Source organism: Dermochelys coriacea, chromosome 1 (genome assembly GCF_009764565.3).
Source record: "Dermochelys coriacea isolate rDerCor1 chromosome 1, rDerCor1.pri.v4, whole genome shotgun sequence".
NCBI lineage: Eukaryota > Metazoa > Chordata > Testudines > Dermochelyidae > Dermochelys > Dermochelys coriacea.
Genome location: NC_050068.2, coordinates 47806805 through 47827243, shown reverse-complemented (window position 1 = coordinate 47827243; position 20439 = coordinate 47806805). Strand labels below are relative to the sequence as shown.

Genomic DNA, 20439 nt, shown 5'->3' with positions numbered 1-20439 from the left:
TTCATACTGTGCCTGGAAGATGTAAAATTGCATATAACTATGCTATATAAATACCTTGCTAAATGCAAGCACTGTAGCCCTGATTAGGGAAAGCAGTTAAGCACATGCTTAAGTACTTTCCTGAATTCAGGCCTTAGGCCCTAATCCAAAGCCCACTGGAAATCAGGAGTCTTTCCATTAACTTCAGTGGGGTTTGGTTCAGGTCCTAATTGCACACGATGTTGCTCTCTGTCCTACTAATAACAAGTGAGTTTTTATTACTTTTCAAAATACTGTTTAGTATTACTAGTTTACTATGAAATCCCATTATAAATAATTAAAAATAAACTATAATTGTCAAATTAAATGAACAAAGAACATTTTGCCTGTTGGGAAGATTATTTAGTATCGCCAGTCTATTTTACAAATAAGAGGTGGAGTTTTTCCCTTTTTTATCAAATAGAACAATCAAAATAAACCATCAGTGATGGTTTAGAAGAATCGATTGTACTGTAGCTGCATGCTAAAACAATCTATGATGCTATTTTTCTAGTAAGTACATTATGATATATGTCCTATATAGGATACAAAATGCTTCAGCATATGGATCTAATGAAAGAAAGATCACAGGATAAACGTTTACTGTGGGCTAAATAAACTAAAGAAGAATATATACTTTTCACTGATCAAATGGAGCAGTCTGTAGTAATCTCTTCAGGAATACAATAAAATTAAATGTCAAGAGCATTAAAAGAATATGATCTTTAACTTCCTACAAAAGGAAACAAAGTTAGTTAAAATTAATTTGAAAGCGTTTATTTGCACCAAACATATTTGAATCCAATTAAAGTCACATAGTGTAATCAGAGTATATGAAAAGAATAACTTGAAACAAATTACGAAAACAAAATTGCTTTAAAACTTTTAATCCCTCGCACATAAAATACTGCAAGAAAGAAGATGTCTTGAACAAAGAAAAAAGAATCATTAGGGAATTATTACTTTCACAAAACAGAGGGCACTGTTGCACAAGCAAGCTCCTGTAGCAGCCATTTAGGAGCAAAGAAACTGGCATTAAAAGGTAAGTTCTCTAAGCAAACACTAGGGACTTGTCCACTAGACGAGGGTTTTAACTAAGGTACAATCATGGAAAAAGGTTTCAGTACCTGACTTGGAATCTTTAAATACAGACACAACATGTCTCAGAAAATTAGTAAGTTGATCAGCACTCTTTGTATTCTGATTCTTGGGTGTGATATCTTCATGGCACCAGAGTGGACCAAATGCCCTTAAAGAGAAGAAAAATGTAGCAAAATGTGTAAGTATTTCTTTGAAGTAGTTGAAATAAATGTAAGTAATTTTAAAAATTATTAAACTATACATCCAAAAAGAGACAGGCAGAACTACTTGCTGGAAAACATGATTGAACATAAATCTATGAACAATACAACTACTACTACACTTCAACTTTACAAAGATTTCCAATTTAAAATGAACTACTGGCATAACATTATAAATGACTGATCATTTCAGGGCACTGCGCTACTTTCCATTTTCTAAATGTAAGGCCATCTTTTACACTGGGGAATTTTACAAAAAATAAAATAAAATGAACAAAACCCCACTGGTGCTACCTATCACTATGGGAATCATAGTATAGACACTATGCTCAAGTAGCTTCTGGTGTTTTTAGTACTGCTGAAAAGAGGTTAAAAAAAAGGTTTATCCACATGAACTTGGTCTACATTAAGTTTCCTACTGGTGATAGAAATAGTGGGCATTTTTTTTGGTAAATTCCTGAGTGTAGAGAAGGCTTAGTGGTGTTAATCTTGACGGCTACAACTCTTGCTGAAGGCCTACTCAGCATGAAACAAACAAGTTGTGAAACTGACAGATGCAGACAAAGAGATTGATGAAAGCTTGAACTATCTTGTTTTATGTTTAGCTTGTAAATTCCTTGTTGAAGGGACCATCTTTTTGTTCTATGTCCAATACCTGATACGTTGGGATCCTGGTCTATGACTGGGGTCCCTATGCATTACCATAATACAAATAAATATCAAATTAAGGAATAATTTTCAGTTTAAAAGCACAGTTACTATTGAGTACATAACTGGATTTAATCAGACATTTGATTGGTAAAGTTCAATTTATGTTACAACTTGAAGACAATCTTATTACATGACATAATTACACAGCATTATTTAATGTATCTACTGTGTCAGGTTGAACAATGCTATGTATCAAACACAAATAAAACTAAAAATGTAGTGTAGTCGTTGCAAATAATTTGGGTAATGGGAATTTGCAAGAATTTTTAAGGCAAACCTAGGATTTCCAGCTTTTGTCCTGATGCAGGCAAAGTTTCCAGTAAGTTCAATAGGAGTTTTGCATGAATCAGGATTTCAGGATTTTACCATTAAGCCTGGCCTTCACACAGTTTTTACACTAGTACAGCTATTTTGGTTAGGGATGTGATTTATTACCAAAATAGTTAAAGTGGTACAGCCCTGAGTGTGGTATACATGAGTAAGCTATACCTATATAAGTATGCAGTACTTGTAGCTATGTCAGCCCCAGGATATTAGAGAGACAAGGTGGGTGAGGTAATATCTTTTACTGGACTAACTTCTGTTGGGAGAGAAACAAGCTTTCAAGCTTACACAGAGCTCTTCCTCGGGTCTCTGAAGATATTACATCACCCATCTTATCTCTCTAAACACCAGTATAAACACATTAACAACAATGTAACTGTATCCACCTAGGGAAGTTGTACTGTTTTAAATATAGGTTTCAGAGTAGCAGCCCACCAAATGCATCCGATGAAGTGAGCTGTAGCTCACGAAAGCTTATGCTCTAATAAATTTGTTAGTCTCTAAGGTGCCACCGGTACTCCTTTTCCTTTTGTTTTAAATATACTGATATAATTATAATGGTACAGCTTTTATGTGTAGACAAGGTCCCTAGGCACGGTGAGTGTTCTGCAAAAGTAGACTTCTCAAGGGCAACTATAGGGTCCAATTCTGGCCCAATCACCTTCTGTGCAAACAGGGGTATGTGTTAATGCTGCAAGAACGGAGTTAACTTGGGCTGTATTCTGGTTAGCCCAGGAGGGTTTGAACAAAACCCACCCAGCTGCTCCTACAAACTTGTGCCAGGGCCATGATTAATCCCCATGAGGAGGAGTATGTAGGGAATTGAAGGACTACCAAGTAAAATTTCATAAACAGCCTCTGACCCAGCTCTGCAATGCTCTCTCTGTAGCTCCAGTCATATCGGATCTGCATAATGTGTACATTAAAGATTTAAAAGGATGTTGCCAACATTGTCCCTAAGGTCTTATTCCTGGCTGCAACCCCTTGGGTGCAAATTTCTTAGAAGCACAAGGCCTGAATTTAATTAATTGGATGCACAGTACATGGTATGCATCCGATGAAGTGAGCTGTAGCTCACGAAAGCTTATGCTCTAATAAATTTGTTAGTCTCTAAGGTGCCACGGGTACTCCTTTTCTTTTTGCGAATACAGACTAACACGGCTGCTACTCTGAAACAGTACCTGGTGTGTGGCTGAACAGGATTTTTGTTCTTATTCTTCCTGCCTATCTCCTGACTTCTCAAGATTAAAAAAAGTCAGTGGAATTGTCAACAACTAAGTATGGAGAAGAAAAATAGATTGAAAGAGAACTTGCCTCATATTGAAAAGACACTCGTCTGTGCTAGATTTGTTGTTTAAATTCTAAGTGCAAATATCAAAAAAACCCACCAGAGGACTAATACCCCAAAAAGCCTTTGATTATGCTGTAATGAATAGGATGTTTTCCTTGGTGAAATTCTGGCTAACTGTGATTAGAAAGACTTTCCAAAACTATTTCCTTTAAAAAAAATCAGGTAAGATGTGAGAAAGAAATATTATTCCAAATACAAGTTCACCAAGGAGACAGTAATATTATCAGTTTAGAAAATGAACTAAGTTAAATAAAATGAGTTTTAAGACCTAACAAAATCATGTATTACACTGGATTTTGCCAGTTTATAATGATTACATGTCACTTACATCCTTTCCGCACTTAATGCCAGCTCTTCTTTTGCTGTCAGTTAAGAACTACACTTCTGGATGGAAAAATAAAATGCAGAGTCACTCTGTAGCTGCTCTTCAGCTGGCTAGACTTAGGCTTCCAGACACTTTGCTGGGGCAGTGTAAAGGGGTCTTAATGTAAATGAGGAGCAGGCCCTAAATTTTTCAACAGAACAAGCCTAGGATGTGCCAGCCCTTTTCAGTAATTAAAGCTAGGCTCACTGTGGCCCCTCACAACTGCTGTCTCCTTTATAGCAATAAAATTGTCCTATTTCATGAGTTTTGTCTTGAGCATAATATTATAGGATATTGAACAATTTATTCTGGTCAGGCAGAATTTTTTGCAGTGTTCCTGACACTGTAATGCTTTTAAATACATCTTCACATTTACAAGTTTATTATTACTGTATGTTCACCTCAAACATTTTCATCTGTGTCCTTTTAAAGTTATTATAGATAATTTTACAGAAGACTAATCTTTTTCAAGTGTAACCCACAGTAACCTCTTCTTTATCTTGATTACCTGGTAGTTAGAAATTCAATTAATTTGTTTGCCTTTTCATCTGTTTCAGCAGCTGTGTCCATGTCCTCAACCTCTTGGGTAATCTGTGGGAGATTTCCACTGCTGCTTCCTAGACTGATACTCGAGGAGGTAGAGCTGGAGCTTAAACCAGAATCTGGCACTGGTGATGACTGGTACTCCCGTAGAAAGTCAAAACCACCTGGCAGCAGCAAAGGAGAAGATAAAGATGGAATGCACCACTTACGTCAGCATTTTAGATGAACGAATAGGACAAACACCTCTTTTAAACAGTAAGCTAATGAAAACTTTCACTTGGAAGCAGAAAATATAAGCAAAATGCAAAAACCTACAGCAAGAGTGAAAACCTGGTGATCTTACACTTTCAAATCTTCAGAATGCAATAAAAAATGACTAATACAAAAGTCAAAAAATTTCTGCACTGTAGGTATTGCATCTGTAAAATAAATGTTTCACAGTTACATTCAGAAGTAACATCTTTTTGTAAACTGTATTACATTTAAATAATATTAGAATATGTCTACAATCAGGCTAAACCAAGGCAAAAGTCTAGTTCATTAATCCAGTCTGGTCTGATGTTGAATAAGGTTTGCAAGAAATGTAAGATGGGGTCTTAAGTTCATAACACAGAGTGAAGTAGGTGATATTATCCTCATTCATTCTCATTTAACCCTTCTTTGCAGGTTAACTGCCTACTTAACCTGGAATGGTCTCTTACAGCATCTTAACTTCTTGTGCTAAACAGTTTGCTTCACCTTGTGTTTAGCTCTGACACTCTGAGGCCTTGTCTACACTGGCAATTTATGGCACTACAACTTTCTTGCTTTAGTGTTGCCAGTGTATACTAACCCTGAGTGCTTTTCCCAGACCTGAAGAAGAGCTCTCTGTAAGCTCCGAAAGCTTGTCTCATTCACTAACAGAAGTTGATCCAATGAAAGGTATTACCTCATTCACTTTGTCTCTCAAAGAGTCAGTGTCAGAGATCAAATTAGAAGCCAGGTATCTTCATTTTAGATTCTATGTTCTAGCTATTGCACCATATAGCATACTGGCTGTATCTGAATTGCTTTCCTCATACAAACAGCAACTCCTCAACATTAGCTGATTAAAAAGCATTTTAACTCAAAAGGGAGTTCTACTCAGTTCACCATGGCCACAAAAGAGGCCTTGACATGGGATATCAAAGGTGGGAAAACCCATGTGAATCTTAGGGGAAAATGAAAATGTAATTTAAATTTAATAGTTTATTGTATAGGTTTAACAGTTTGTGAACATACAACAGAAAGAAGGATTTTCACACAGTTTGGGAAGGAAATATGTTTTTCACTGCTGTTGAAGGTAAATAATGGGCATATAAATCATTTGACTTAATATTTTGTCCCGAATTACGATAAAGTTTTGCAATGAAATATCTGAAATATTTAAATGGAATAAATAATCCTGAATTAAGCAAAAAATGTTGTTTACCATTACTATCAGCATTCTCCTAAAGGTCTCTGATAAAAAAATGAAAGCCATCAATCTTCATTTGTTCTGGCCATGCATCAAAACAACTGATTGAAGGTCAAAAGATTAAAGTTCTAAAGTAATTTTCTTTAAGCTTCTACTGCTCATGAAGTTATACACTATTCAAATTTCATAAGTAGGGTTGAAAACAACCTTAATATTAATAAGAAAATTTTTGAGTGAGAATTTTAATCTATGTTATTGCTCTTTTTTAAAAAACAATCATGTCCGTGACCTTTTTAAACTGTGTGATTGTTCCTTCAGAGTACTGAATAAGAATCCATGGACTGTGTGCCCAGGGCAGAGGGTAGCATGACCTTTGGATTGTTATGCTGCATTGCACATTCAATAGATTATTTTCTGCCTCCTTTCCCCATCCTGTCTATTTTTATTTTAGGCAAAAAATCCTATAGTGATTAGTGATAGATAAACTTCAAAAGGTTTAGATAAGTATCCAAATTATGGAGACAAAGTACCTGAAACTTGTCCAAAAAAGCAGAGCTTTGTTTCTTTTTTTCCATGGTAGCATTTTCTGAAATGCTTCCAGTTCCAAGCACAGGGCCAGTTAGACAGGCAGAACTGCAGGGTCTCAATGCGTGGATGAGATGATGGTGTAGGGAAGAGGGGTTTAGATTTATTAGGAGCTGGGGAAACTTTTGGGATGGGGGAGCCTATACAGGAAGGATGGGTTCCACCTAAACCAAAATGGAACCAGACTGCTGGCACTTAAAATTAAAAAGGTCGCATAGCAGTTTTTAAACTAAGGGTTGGGGAAAAGCTGACAGATGTGGGGGAGCACGTGGTTCGGACATCGCTTAGGGGAGGATCTATAAATGGAGATTCCCTATGTCCTAATAAGGAGGAGAGGATGGAAGATGATAAAATACAGATAGAATCTGATGAGAAACAGTCAAAAGAAAAAAAGTCCCATTCAATGACATCATGTAATGGCAGACAGCTAAAAAGTGACAAGTTTTTAAAGTGCTTAAATACCAATGCTAGAAGTCTAAATAATAAGATGGGCAAACTAGAGTGCCTCATATTAAATGAGGATATTGATAAAATAGGCATCACAGAAACTTGGTGGAATGAGGATAATCAATGGGACATAGTAATACCAGGGCACAAAATATATTGGAAGGACAGAACAGGTCGTGCTGGTGGGGGAGTTACACTATATGTGAAAGAGAGCGTAGAATCAAATGAAGTAAAAATCTTAAATGAACGAAACAGTACCACAGAATCTCTATGGATAGTAATTCAATGCTTGAATAATAAGAATATGGCAGTAGGGATATATTACCAACCACCTGACCAGGATGGTGATAATGATTGTGAAATGCTCAGGGAGATTAGAGAGGCTATTAAAAATTAAAAAAACTCAATAATAATGGGGGATTTCAACTTTTCCCATATTGACTGGGTGCATATCACCTCAGGAAGGGGTGCAGAAGTAAAGTTTCCTGACACCTTAAATGACTGCTTCTTGGAGCAGCTAATCCTGGAACCCACAAGAGGAGAGGCAATTCTTGATTTAGTCCAAAGTGGAGCAAAGGATCAGATCCAAGAGGTGAATATAGCTGGACTGCTTGGTAACAGTGACCATAATATAATTAAATTTAACATCCCTGTGGTGGGGAAAACACCATAGAGGCCCAACATTATAGCATTTAATTTCAGAAAGGGGAACTACACAAAAATGAGGAGGTTAGTTAAACAGAAATTAAAAGGTACAGCGCCAAAAGTAAAATTCCTGAAAGCTGCATGGAAACTTTTTAAAGACACCATAATAGAGGTTCAACTTAAACATATGCCCCCAAATTAAAAAACATAGTAAGAGAACCAAAAAAGAATGACCATGGCTAAACAACAAAGTAAAAGAAGCAGTGAGAAGCAAAAAGGCATCCTTTAAAAAGTGGAAGTTAAATCCTAATGAGGAAAATAGAAAGGAGCATAAACTCGGGCAAATGAAGTGTAGAAATATAATTAGGAAGGCCAAAAAAGAATTTGAAGAACAGCTAACCAAATACTCAAAAAGTAATAGAAAAATTTATTTTAAGTACATCAGAAGCAGGAAGCCTGCTAAACAACCAGTGGGGCCACTGGACGTTCGAGATGCTAAAGGAGCACTCAAAGACTATAAGGCCATTGAAGAGAAACTAAATGAATTCTTTGCATCAGTCTTCATGGTTGAGGATGTGAGGAAGATTCCCAAACCTGAGTCATTCTTTTTAGATGACAAATCTGAGGAACTGTCCAGGATTGAGGCATCATTAGAGGAGGTTTTGGAACAAATTGATAAACTAAACAGTCGTAAGTCACCAGGACCAGATGGTATTCACCCAAGAGTTCTGAAGGAACTCAAATGTGAAACTGCAGGACTACTAACTGTCGTCCGTAACCTATCATTTAAATCAGCATCTGTATCAAACGACTGGAAGATAGTTAACGTGACACCAATTTTTAAAAAGGGCTCCAGAGGTGACCCCAGCAATTATAGGCCAGTAAGCCTGACTCTAGTACCGGGCAAACTGAAACTATAGTAAGGAACAAAATTGTCAGACGCATAGAGGAACATAATTTGTTGGGGAATAGTCAACATGGTTTTTGGAAAGGGAAATCATGCCTCACCAATCTACTAGAATTCTTTGAGGGGGTCAACAAGCATGTGGACAAGAGGGATCCAGTGGATATAGTGTATTTAGATTTTCAGAAAACCTTTGACAAGGTCCCTCACCAAAGGCTCTTAAGAAAAGTAAGCAGTCATGGGGTAAGAGGGAAGGTCCTCTGAGGGATCAGTAACTGGTTAAAAGATAGGAAACAGAGGGCAGGAATAAATGGTCAATTTTCAGAATGGAAAGAGGTAAATAGTGATGTCCCCCATGAGTCTGTACTGGGACCAGTCCTATTTAACATATTCATAAATAATCTGGAAAAAGGGGTAAACAGTGATGTGGCAAAATTTGCAGATGATGCAAAACTACTCAAGATAGTTAAGTCCCAGGCAGACTGTGAAGAGCTACAAAAGGATCTCTCAAAACTGGGTGACTGGGCAACAAAATGGCAGATGAAATTCCATGTTGATAAATGTAAAGTAATGCATATTGGAAAATATAATCCCAACTATACATATAAAATGATGGGGTCTAAATTAGCTGTTAACACTCAAGAAAGAGATCTTGGAGTCACTGTGGATAGTTCTCTGAAAACATCCACTCAATGTGCAGCGGCAGTCAAAAAAGCGAACAGAATGTTGGGAATCATTAAGAAAGAGATAGTCAATAAGACAGAAAATATCATATTGCCTCTATATAGATCCATGGTACTCCCCCATCTTGAATACTGTGTGCAGATACGGTCGCCCCATCTCGAAAAAGATATATTGGACTTGGAAATAGTTCAGAAAAGGGCAACAAAAATGATTAGGGGTATGGAATGGCTGTCGTATGAGGAGAGATTAATAAGACTGGGACTTTTCAACTTGGAAAAGAGACGACTAATAGGGGGTATGATTGAGGTCTATAAAATCATAACTGGTGTGGAGAAAGTAAATAAGGCAGTGTTATTTACTCCTTCTCATAACACAAGAACTAGGGGCCATCAAATGAAATTAAAAGGTAGCAGGTTTAAAACAAGCAAAAGGAAGTATTTTTTCACACAACGCACAGTCAATCTGCGGAACTCCTTGCCAGAGGATGTTGTGAAGGCCAAGACTATAACAGGGCTCAAAAAAGAACTAGATAAATTCATGGAGGATAGGTCCATGAATGACTATTAGCCAGCATGGGCAGGGATGGTGTCCCTAGCCTCTGTTTGCCAGAAGCTGGGAATAGGTAACAGGGGATGGATCACTTGATGTTTACCTGTTCTGTTCATTCCCTCTGGGGCACCTGGCATTGACCACTGTTGGAAAACAGGATACTAGGCTAGATGGACCTTTGGCCTGACCCATTATGGCCATTCTTATATTCTCACCAATCCTTGCTGACTAGAATTATGGAAGCTAACGTCCGTACCCAAAGAAAGATTCAGTCCAGTCTATTCCCAAAGAAAGACTGTTCCTCAAAATGAATTTTCTAGTCTCCTGCCCAGTCTAATTTTAAATGTACCAAACAAGGCGGTTTCTACCATTTCCCATGGGAGACTATTACACGGCCTAGTGCATCTCACATTGAATACTTTTTTGCTATTCAGCTTTACGATTCCCTTGCTTAATTTTATCTCTTTCACCTCCCTAAATAATACTTCTCCATCCTCATTATTTACCTTTCAAATACATATATTCTGATCTCCCAGCTTTATTGTTGTTTGGCCAAGTTATAAATATTTATCACTTTTAATATTTTTATCATAAATCAATCTCTCCATCTTCCTGACTGATGTTCTTTGAACTAGCCCCCAGATCTTTTACTATCTTTCTGGTAACAAGGTGCCCAGAATTAAATTTGATATTCCAGATATGGTCTTACCAGAGCCATATAGAAGACAGACTTTTATCTTCCTGTCAGTGACTTGATGCCTTTGTGTACATGGCCCAAAACTGCACTGGCCTTTCTTCTGTCACATCTCATTGTAAACTCACTTCTAATCTCTTGTCAAAGATTAGCAGGACCAATATGTATAACTGCTCCTCCACTTCCCAAGCCCTCACTTGCAGAGTCCAAAAGGGCATCAGTTCTCTCCTCCCCATTATTCAACGTCTATATCAAGACATTGGAAGACCTTTTGAGACAACATAGACTGAGGCATTTGCAATATGCAGATAACACCCTCTATCTCATTTATATCAAATGTACACGGCACTAGCTCCCAGGTTTCTTAATGACTAGTTGAAATCAGCACCTGGATGACATGCAGATGGCTAGAGCTGAGCTCAGGCAGCACTGAGGTAGGAGGTGGGATGTGTAAAGAACATATCTTTTCCATAACATTGAGAACTTCTTCCCTAAGAATGTTAAGTTGGTTTCCAGCCTTGAGGTCCTTTTGGACTCCTCAATGCTTCTGGCAAGTACAAATAGTTAGGCAAAAAAATACCCATTTCCATCTTCAACTGGCCAGAGGATTGCTCTCCAAACACGCTGTGGGGGAATCAGGCTGTCCTCCAAAAGGACGATGTAAACCTGTACAGTGAGAAACTCAAGGACAGCTCAGGGAATCTATGAGGTACAATCCCTGCATTCAAGCTATTCCTGGATTGATGCATTTCTGGACTGACCTTAATCAGGGCTGTGCCCCACAGGCATAATTCACCCCTCAATACACTGTATTTACTGCCTTCTCTTCACCCATTAGTTCTGTAGTCCCAGGAAAAAAGCAATTTATCATCTCTTTATTTATTATAAACTCGTGCTGCTTTATTGCTCTTGGTTCTGTTACCATCTAAGAGTTTCAAGATTCTCTCTCTTCACATGCATTCTGCTATTTTACTAGAGCCAGAAGTGACACTTATGCCAAGATCATTCCTCTTTCCTTCTCCCTTCCTCCTTCTACCACAATCATAATTTTCTCTTTTTTTCTTTGACTGTATTCAGCCTTCTTCCTGAACCCCAATCTTATCTCCACAATTCTAAACAGGTGCTGTGACTCCCTCAACTCCCAACTGGCTCATTATATTTGGTATCGTGTCACAATAGTCTAAAATCTGTCCAGCTACTTTCATCAAGCTTTGCCCCCACCCAACCCCATAGAAGTCCTTGAATTTGCAAAAAGTTAGCAGAGCAGCCAGCCTATCAGAGATTGACAGACCTGCTGAAACCAGAAATGGATTTCAGCCAAGGGAGGAAGTGTGTTCATGATCAGTAAGAGATAGGTGGTGTTGGAGGGAGTACTTCATATTGGAGCTCTACTGAATTGAAGGAAAGGTTTAATTGGAACTTTGAGGTGGATATATCAATCCTAACCATGTTAATTCCTTTGCTTTTCTTGCGCTGCAACCATATATTATTTATTTAGGTTAAAGTTCCATTTCTAATGAGTTCTGTGTCTCAGTGTGTTATGGCTTGTCTACACAGTGGGGTAATGCACTTTATGAGGATGTGATTTCTAACCTTTTGCACATTAATAGGTCCATACAGACCCAGCTGGTGCACACGAATGGTTTCCTAGTGCACTTTAATGCACTGTGGGCACTGTTTCAAACAGCACTATGTTAAAGCACACTGGGGAACCTTTAGTGCGCCCCAGCAGGATCTACACAGACCAATTAATACACAGCATGTTAATATGCTTTAGAAATCTCATGTACATAGGGCAAATTGCCAAACCATATAGACAAGCCCTTAGAAAATTACAGGTATGTAAAATTGGCACATTCATTTCTAAAATATTATAATTTTTTCCTTATAGCAAGGGGCTTTTTCTACTTTCATAGTAAGTCATCATTTAGTAATTTGTGGTGCATTTCCAAAGTAGTTCACAGGGAGTTAAGATCAATGGTTGCTGTACAGATTTCCCACTTTAATCATTCAGCCTACAGTACATCAAAAATATAACACTATATCAGGAAAGAAACCCCTATGTTCCAATATTTAAACTTCTAAAATATAGTGTAGTGTCTCTTCCAAGTGTACTTAATTACCTGTGTACAGGAATTCAGGTAGATAGGCTGGTTGGACTGTCAGAGTCTTGGTTTCATTCATCTCTCTGGTCTGAAGAAGCACAGAGGCAATGACCTGAAAATGGCTGTTGCAAGACAATGCAATCAAAAGATGAAGCAGTAGCTTTTTACTGTGTTCAAAGACTTCAGGGCGGTAATGGTCAAGACCTGAAGGAAAGAGTTACAGCAATCACTGAGTATGAAGTGATTATAAACAAGTTTAAATTCCAGAAATAGCAAAGATTCCAAGGCACTTCATGGCAACAGTACAGAACAAACAGAAGATACAGTACTTCAGGACACAGTTCCCACAGTTTTTTCTTTAAATATTTGTGTGAATTTAGTAACTTGAGAAAGGCGCCAGAACAAAGTCCTCTCTATATCTACTGAGACAGTACATCATGAACTGTAGCAGTGCCCAGACCTTGAGATGGGGGGACCACCTCCAGAGATGAGGGTAATCCAGTGTCCATGTACATTCAGTACTTAGACTCCCTAGTAAGACTGCCAGGTGGACAACTAGTCCTAACTGTAGTAGGTTTTGAGATGTTGTGAAGGGGTGCAGTAGCTTTTGGTCACTAGTAGCCTGAGTTGGATTTGAACTAAGGGTATAGAGATGAAAGGATCATGAGCTATAAACATAAATGATTCAAGTTTGTATGAAATGTATTGCTTCACTGTGACAAAGCATTTTTTTCATTTATCATCTTAGTTCTGGTTCAACACCTGAGATGGTGGCATGAGAGATCAAACTCAGAATAATAGAGCTGGCTGTCTCCTCAGCTCCTTCCTTGTCTGAATCTCCTCTTCCCTGGGAGCCTGCTTCTTTAGTCCCTCCACACTGCTCCTTAGTGTTATGTGCCTCTGGTGCACACTTGCCACTCTGCTCTGTGACTGGCCTGCAAAACTGTAGCTGCTATTAGTATGCCAGTTAGTCAGCAGTTCTTTTGACTCCTGTGGACCATCCTTTTAGAACCTTGTGATCCTCTGGTTCATCCACCTACCTATATGCTAGGACCCTCCGCCAGCCTCTCCATCCTTGCTTCTATTCTCTACTCCACTACTTTTGTTCCCTTCCTTGCTCCTTCCCTTCCTCCTTTTCTTTCCAGCTGCCAAGAATTAATATCTCCACCCACCCATCCACCCTTCAAAATATTCAGGAATGAGATATAGATGCAAGTTGCTGCTGTGAACTTGCTTGGTTTAGTAGTGCCTGAAAGCCACTGCCATTTGACAGCTCTTTGGTAGCTATGTGAAATGAATTGGTGGGCACAGTCCTACTCCATCACCACAATTTGCACCAACTGGTAACCTTCAGAGTTCAGGAGAGAGGCCAAGGACTGAATAAGCATGGAAATGGAGCTTCCCTTTCACCCCAGAGGTGGAACATCTAGATCAATCCCGGGCTGTTTTATAGTGTCACTGTGTGGTTAAAAACAGAGGATTTCCGTAACTGGTGCTGTCAATCCAACGTTTTATACAAGGACTCAATTAACAGAAAATTTTTTAACCCCTTCATTATCAATATTCCAGACCATCCTATCCTTTACCTATGTTTCTACTGTAGAGTCTCTTCACTTAAATTTTATTTTCCTATTTCTTCCAATATGTGAAAAGGCACACGCTCAGTTTAACTGCCAAAATATCTCCAGTTTCTTTCTCAATCATATCCCTCATACACTTCTTCCCATATGCATTCTCACATTTCAGCATGACATGACTTCTTCATGTGCAAGTCATGTTCACACCTCTGGCTAACACATTTAGTACTACTTCCCTACACCCTCACAAGGGGGATCTATAGAGATGTAATTAAATGAAACCATAATAAAATGGAAGCTTTAATGTTAATTTAAATGTGAGTCATTATGAAATACTGTAATGTTAAGATATTACCTGACAAAAAAGGTAAAGAAATTTTGATAAATGCATTTGTAATATCAGAAATCTCTTTCTGCAAATATCTACTTGCATTGGTCAGTGATGACTAGTATAAACTAACTGTCTCTCAACCAAAATGAAAAGGCTAGAGTCTTTCATCTTGCTGCATATTGTTTTTATTCTCAAGTCCCTTCATTGATTCATTGACTCAAATTGAGTTTTATTACTAATACATTTAACTACAAAGGCCCATCTGTTTTTCTGAACTGCTCCAACTATAATTCGTCAGCCGTTCAATCAGTTCACCAGTTGCTGGCTATTTGTTTTGTCCACACAACACTGATGTTACAGAGTCTTTTTCCTTTCAGCAACTTTTCACTATATTTGGGGAGTCAGCTCCCAACTGAGTCTGAAAAGCTGAATCCATTTTTGTTTTTAAGCCTACATTTTGATGATGCCTATAACATATTTTAAGACTGTCTTTGTACATTGCTTGGGAATAATACAAAAGATAGATATTTTATATAATATTCTATGGAAGTCAGAGAGAGAGAAGAGGAAAGTGGTATGAATGGTAATTTTACCATGACATCCATTTTATTAAAGAGGAATTGTATCCTTTTAAATCTGGATAGACCTCTAATGAAACTCTGATTTCTCTTTCTGGATTTTTTCTGCCTGTTGTTAGTGCTTGTGAAAGGTACCAGAGTGACCACAATGGAGCTAGAAGTACTTTTCTTGATCCATAGACTTCCTCCATTGTTCTACAAATGTGCTATAATCTCTAGCTCAGCCTCCATGGCCATTCAATCCTTGCTGTCTGTGCTGAGACTACCAATAAAAGTGGAAATTAGTTGCAATTATGAGCGTGGGTTTTGGAATGTGGACATTGATCCACTGAGAACTGGACTGAGACCACTACTTATTATGAGTTCATTCCATATGTCTAGCTATTCTAATGACGTACAGAAAGTATGTATCAACCACATGAACTGGATAATGCCTATACGCTTCCTAATTACTCTAGTATGCTAAACATTTCTGCTTATGAGAACCCCGAAATGATCAACTAATAAAGTAAAGTGGGGGAAAAAAGGCCACAAAAAATTCAGCGTATTGCGAGGTGTGATAAAGAATGCTGCAGCCACAACATTCCAGCATTCCAGCTGATCAATTTTAGTTTCAAGAACTGATGTAACAAAGTACGAATGACGGCTGTAAACATAGCTATGGAGGGGAAGGCAAAGAAAAAATACATTTAAAATAATGCTAACTCCACAGCTTCAGTTTAACTAATGGTATTGGAGTATACCCATGTTTTAATTCCTGTTGTATTGGTCTTACCTAAGAAAAGAGCATGAAGTAATAAAGGGAGGTGAAGGGCCCAATCTTCTCTCACACTGTGATCCACCACCATCTCAGTCATGAAAATAACGGCAATATTGCACCTAATAAATGAAATCACAAAATCAGTTGAAAAACATTCTAGGAGCTGGACAACAGTAATATGCTATGCAATCACATGAGAATTGGTAAGACATGGGTTAATGCACTAGCCTTTCAGCTCTGGGGAACGAAATTCAAACCCTGACCTGGATCCCAAGTGAAACTAGTTTGATGGTCTTATCCTAGTTTCCCCTCTTGTTTTCATTACTAATTCAACATACAGTTCAGCATGATCGCCATTCAGCACTCAAAAGAAGCCCTGGACTAGGATGTAGCAGGCTTGATACAGGGGAACTGAGGCCCACTGGCAGAAGCAGGCAGCTAGCACACTGGCTAGCTCTGCTAGTCACTGCTAGCATTTACTAGGTCCTGAGTTTCTACACCCAAACTATTATTTAAAGAAGTAGCAATACTAAAAACAACATTAATAACGATAAAAAAATGATAAATTATGAAGACAGTCACAGAAGTGCTATTGACCAGTTTTTGCCATAAATTATCATAGTACATGGGACGTATAGCAAGAAAAATGAATTGATACAAAGCTATACTGGAGAAGTCACAAAATTCTCAGCATTTTCCAAAATTAAGCTTCCTTTTGAATGTTATTAATATCAAAAAGATATTACAATACTTAAAGTCACTGTACTTAGCTGTTAAGCATCATTATTGAAAATAATATTATTAATGTCAGTATAGATTATATAAAAGAGGAGTTCTAGCACATGTATAGCAAAATTAGAATACCACAAAAAAGTGCTACAGATAACAGTCTGTTAGGTTTGGGAAAGACAATGTTCAGCTTCTGTGAATCAGGTATGGTTGCTTTAATTCAATTCCTACCAGTATACATAATCACATGCAAAGTAAACAAGCTACAGTTTTAACAAGGCACTAGAATTGCAAGGCCTTTTGATTTAACACTGAAATGTTGGGAAGCAGTAAAATGTATTAGAAATTTTTCCTAAGTGCTTGACCAATTATCTAATTAGCGGAGACTTATTTCAGTACTGCTCACCTATGAAGGGGTCCCCGTGGCGTGACAGTTTCTGGGAGGTAGTCAACAAGTGGTGCCCAGCATCCTCCATTGTAAGGCATTGGCAAGGGTTGTGGCTGTTTGGTCTCCACAATATTCAACAGCCAGCTAGTATATGGAGAAACAGGATCATCTACATGGTAAAATATTAAAACATGCTTTAGTCTGTAATGACTTAAAAAACAAATAGTTTTATTATCTAGTATCTAAAACAATGTGCATGCTAAATTCAGTTCAGAATATTTGGCAAGAGGACATGGGTTTGCAATAACAAGTGAAGCATGCTTAATTCTTCCTTCACTATGCTGAAAATGTAAAACAGAGTCCAAGCAGGCAGCAGTGAATTTTATAGGCTGCAGCTGAATTCCTTGTGTCATTTTTTAGTAGCTTAGGATCCAGATCACAAAACACCAAGCAATGGACTCTCTCCTAAAAAATGAGAGTGAAGTTCAGCCAACATAACTGCCATCGCAAGGCATCTGTTGTACAGGGCCTTCTACCAGTGACACATTCTTGTAACTATCAGCAGGTGCCCTGCTGAGTGATGCTATGAAGAAGCCAAAAATTAAATCTGCTGAATTAAGAGGAGGAAATAAGGAATGTGAAAAATATCTTCAGTGTGATACAATTTTTACAATAGGGATAAAATATTTATTAAGCTTCTCAAATATCTATTTAGTTTAGGTTTAGTGAGAAGTTGTTGTTACATTAATAAATAAGATATTTATCTATAAATATACAGAAATATCACTTATTTGCCTTATAAGTCTTGTGATAATTCATTAATGTTTGCCAAGTGCTTTGCACATGAAAAGCACTATATAGCTATGATTTATTATTATTGAATAATCTATTTAATATACAGTACAATAACTATTCTATTAAATCTATATTAAAGTCAAGATTGTCCCTAGTGCTTGGGAGAGTGTGTGTGGGACCCCTGGGTTAATATTTATGTAAGAAGCACAAGAAGCCTTCCACCCCCTCACCTAAGATCCCTGCAGAAAGGTCCAGAAAACCCACAGCCTCTGTCCCCAGAGGAGTACAGAGACTGCTCCCTGTATGTGCCCTTAAGCATACAACCTGGGGCAGGAAGGGGAAGAGAGCAGACCTCTACATAAGCTTGCACAGCTGCCTAGGCATGCTAAAGGGAGCAGGCTGCATCATCAGAAAGGAACTTGTGCCACTTGGCCTGCATGATGGAGAGCAGAAAGAAGGATTGGCCCATCTACTTAGAGATGTGGGTAAATGTCACACTCGAACTCTAAATGAGTATCTAGGCACCTCAGTTTAAAGCAGGGGTGGGCAAACTTTTTGGTCTGAGGGTTACATCTGGGTATGGAAATTGTATGGTGGGCCATGAATGCTCACAAAATTGGGGACTGGGGTATGGGAGGGGGTGAGGACTCCGGCTGGGGGTGTGGGCTCTGGGATGGGGACAGAAATGAGGAGTTCAGGGTGTGGGAGGCGGCCCCAGGCTGGGGCAGAGGTTTAGGATGTGGGAGGGGGTGAGGGCTCTGGCTGGAGCTGCGGGCTCTGGGGTGGGGCCAGTGATGGGGGGTTGGGATGCAGGAGGGAGATGCAGGCTGGGGGTAGAGCAGAGGGGTTTAGAGTATGGGAGAGGTCTCCAGACTGAGGCAGGGGGTTGGGATGTGGGAGGGGGTATGGGATCTGGCCTAGGGGTGCAGGTTCCAGGGTGAGGTCAGAAATGAAGGATTCAGAGTGCGGGAGGGAGCTCCGTGCTGGGGCATGGGATAGGGATGTCGGGAAGGGGGCTCTGGGCTGGGACAGGGGGTTGGGGTTCGCGGGGGGTGAGGGATCTGGCTGGGGGTGTGGGCTCTGGGATCGGGCTGGGGATGAGGGATTTGGGGTGCAGGAGGGTGCTCCGGGCTGGGACTGAGGGATTCAGAGGGCAGGAGGGGGATCAGGGCTGGGGCTGGGGCACAGTAGAGGGTCGGGGTGCAGACTCTGGGCAGCGCTTATCTCAAGCAGCTCCCGGAAGCAGCGGCATGTCCTCTCTCCAGTTCCTACACGGAGATGCAGCCAGGCAGCTCTGCACGCTGCCCCATCCAGAGGTGCCGCCTCTGCAGCTCCAATTGGCTGCAGTTCCTAGCCAATGGGAGCTGCAGAGCCAGCACTTGGGGCGGGGGCAGCTACGGAGCCCCCTGGCTGCCCTTATATGTAGGAGCCAGAGGGGGACATGACACTGCTTCCGGGAGCCATGAGGAGTGGGGCAAGCCCCTGACCCTGTTCCCTGATGGGAGCTCAAGGGCCCATTAAAATCATTATTAAAATGTCTGATGGGCCGGAGATGGCCCGGAGTTTGCCCACCCCTGGTTTAAAGCATATAGTTTACATCTTGATATTTGTCAGAAGGAAACCTTGTCCAATAATTATGTAGTTTTGAAGCTTGCAGATAAAAACAGGGATCTTCAGTCACAGACATGACTTGAGGAGACAGACCTATGGAGATTCTCACTTTTCTTAATTAAGACTTTGATTTGCCTCTCCCCCACTTAAAACTAGCAAGATGTTTTGGGGATTTTATATGATGCTATAACTATCATCTTAGTTTACTGTAACTGTATCTCTGATCCATCCTTCTAATCATGGAAAGCAACATGAAGTTTTTGGTACCTGATGGTGTGTGATTAAATTCATGAGTTAGTTAGGTAAAATTCAAGTTGACAGATGCTAAAACGGAGGGAAAAGAGAGTGAAGAATCTGAACTAAGGTTTTTTATTTTGTTAACATGACAAATAGAGGGTTGGATGAAAGCGTGACTGTATTCCATCTTGGGTTTGTGGAGTGGTGGTGTATTTCCCTCTTTCCTGAAGTCTCCCTAAACTGTTCCTTTTGATGCAATTGTTACAGAAACGTTTAACTCAATATGGATACCCCTTTTTGGTTTGAGGGTTTAGTCAACATCCACCCCCTTGAGGACTGTTTTCATTAGCGGGACAAATTGATGTTAGAATCAGGTATATCTTTGATGAAATCCTACTTATTTATGAAGACTGTATACAAAGTCCTGTTTTCCTCAGTAAAGTTGGACTCAGAAAATAGTTTGTAGTTTCTTGCTCACAATTCCAAGCCTCTTTCCAATCAGCACTCAGCCCACAAAGATCTCTTGACTCTCTGAGGGCCATGCTGTAAGGAGTGGCATGTGGGTGGTCAGACCTAGTGGTCAGAGTCAGGAACCAGGAACTGTAGCTGAGGGTTAGTGCTGAAGACATAGTTAGGAATCAAGCCAAGGGTCAAAACGGAATCAGAGTTGGAATGAGTGAGGGGTCAAGCTGGATTCAAGAGTCAAGCCAATGGTCAAGTTGGAATCAAAGTCAAAAATCAAGAGTCAAGCCAGAGTTGGAGTCAGGAATAGG

The 20439-nt window shown here is 39.3% G+C and overlaps 1 protein-coding gene across 7 annotated transcripts in view; it reads right to left on the bottom strand.

Moving 5' to 3' along the window:
• FRY (FRY microtubule binding protein) overlaps positions 1 to 20439 on the bottom strand; it is a 374481-nt gene that overhangs the window by 84659 nt on the left and 269383 nt on the right. For all 7 annotated transcript variants that reach the window (XM_038411093.2, XM_043504385.1, XM_043504383.1 and 4 more), the window contains exons 37-41: positions 17042 to 17192; positions 15922 to 16025; positions 12679 to 12864; positions 4578 to 4776; positions 1146 to 1267 (exon numbers count right to left, since the gene is read on the bottom strand). In XM_038411093.2, coding sequence (XP_038267021.1) covers positions 1146 to 1267; positions 4578 to 4776; positions 12679 to 12864; positions 15922 to 16025; positions 17042 to 17192 — 762 coding nt within the window. The remainder of the gene's footprint in view (positions 1 to 1145; positions 1268 to 4577; positions 4777 to 12678; positions 12865 to 15921; positions 16026 to 17041; positions 17193 to 20439) is intronic.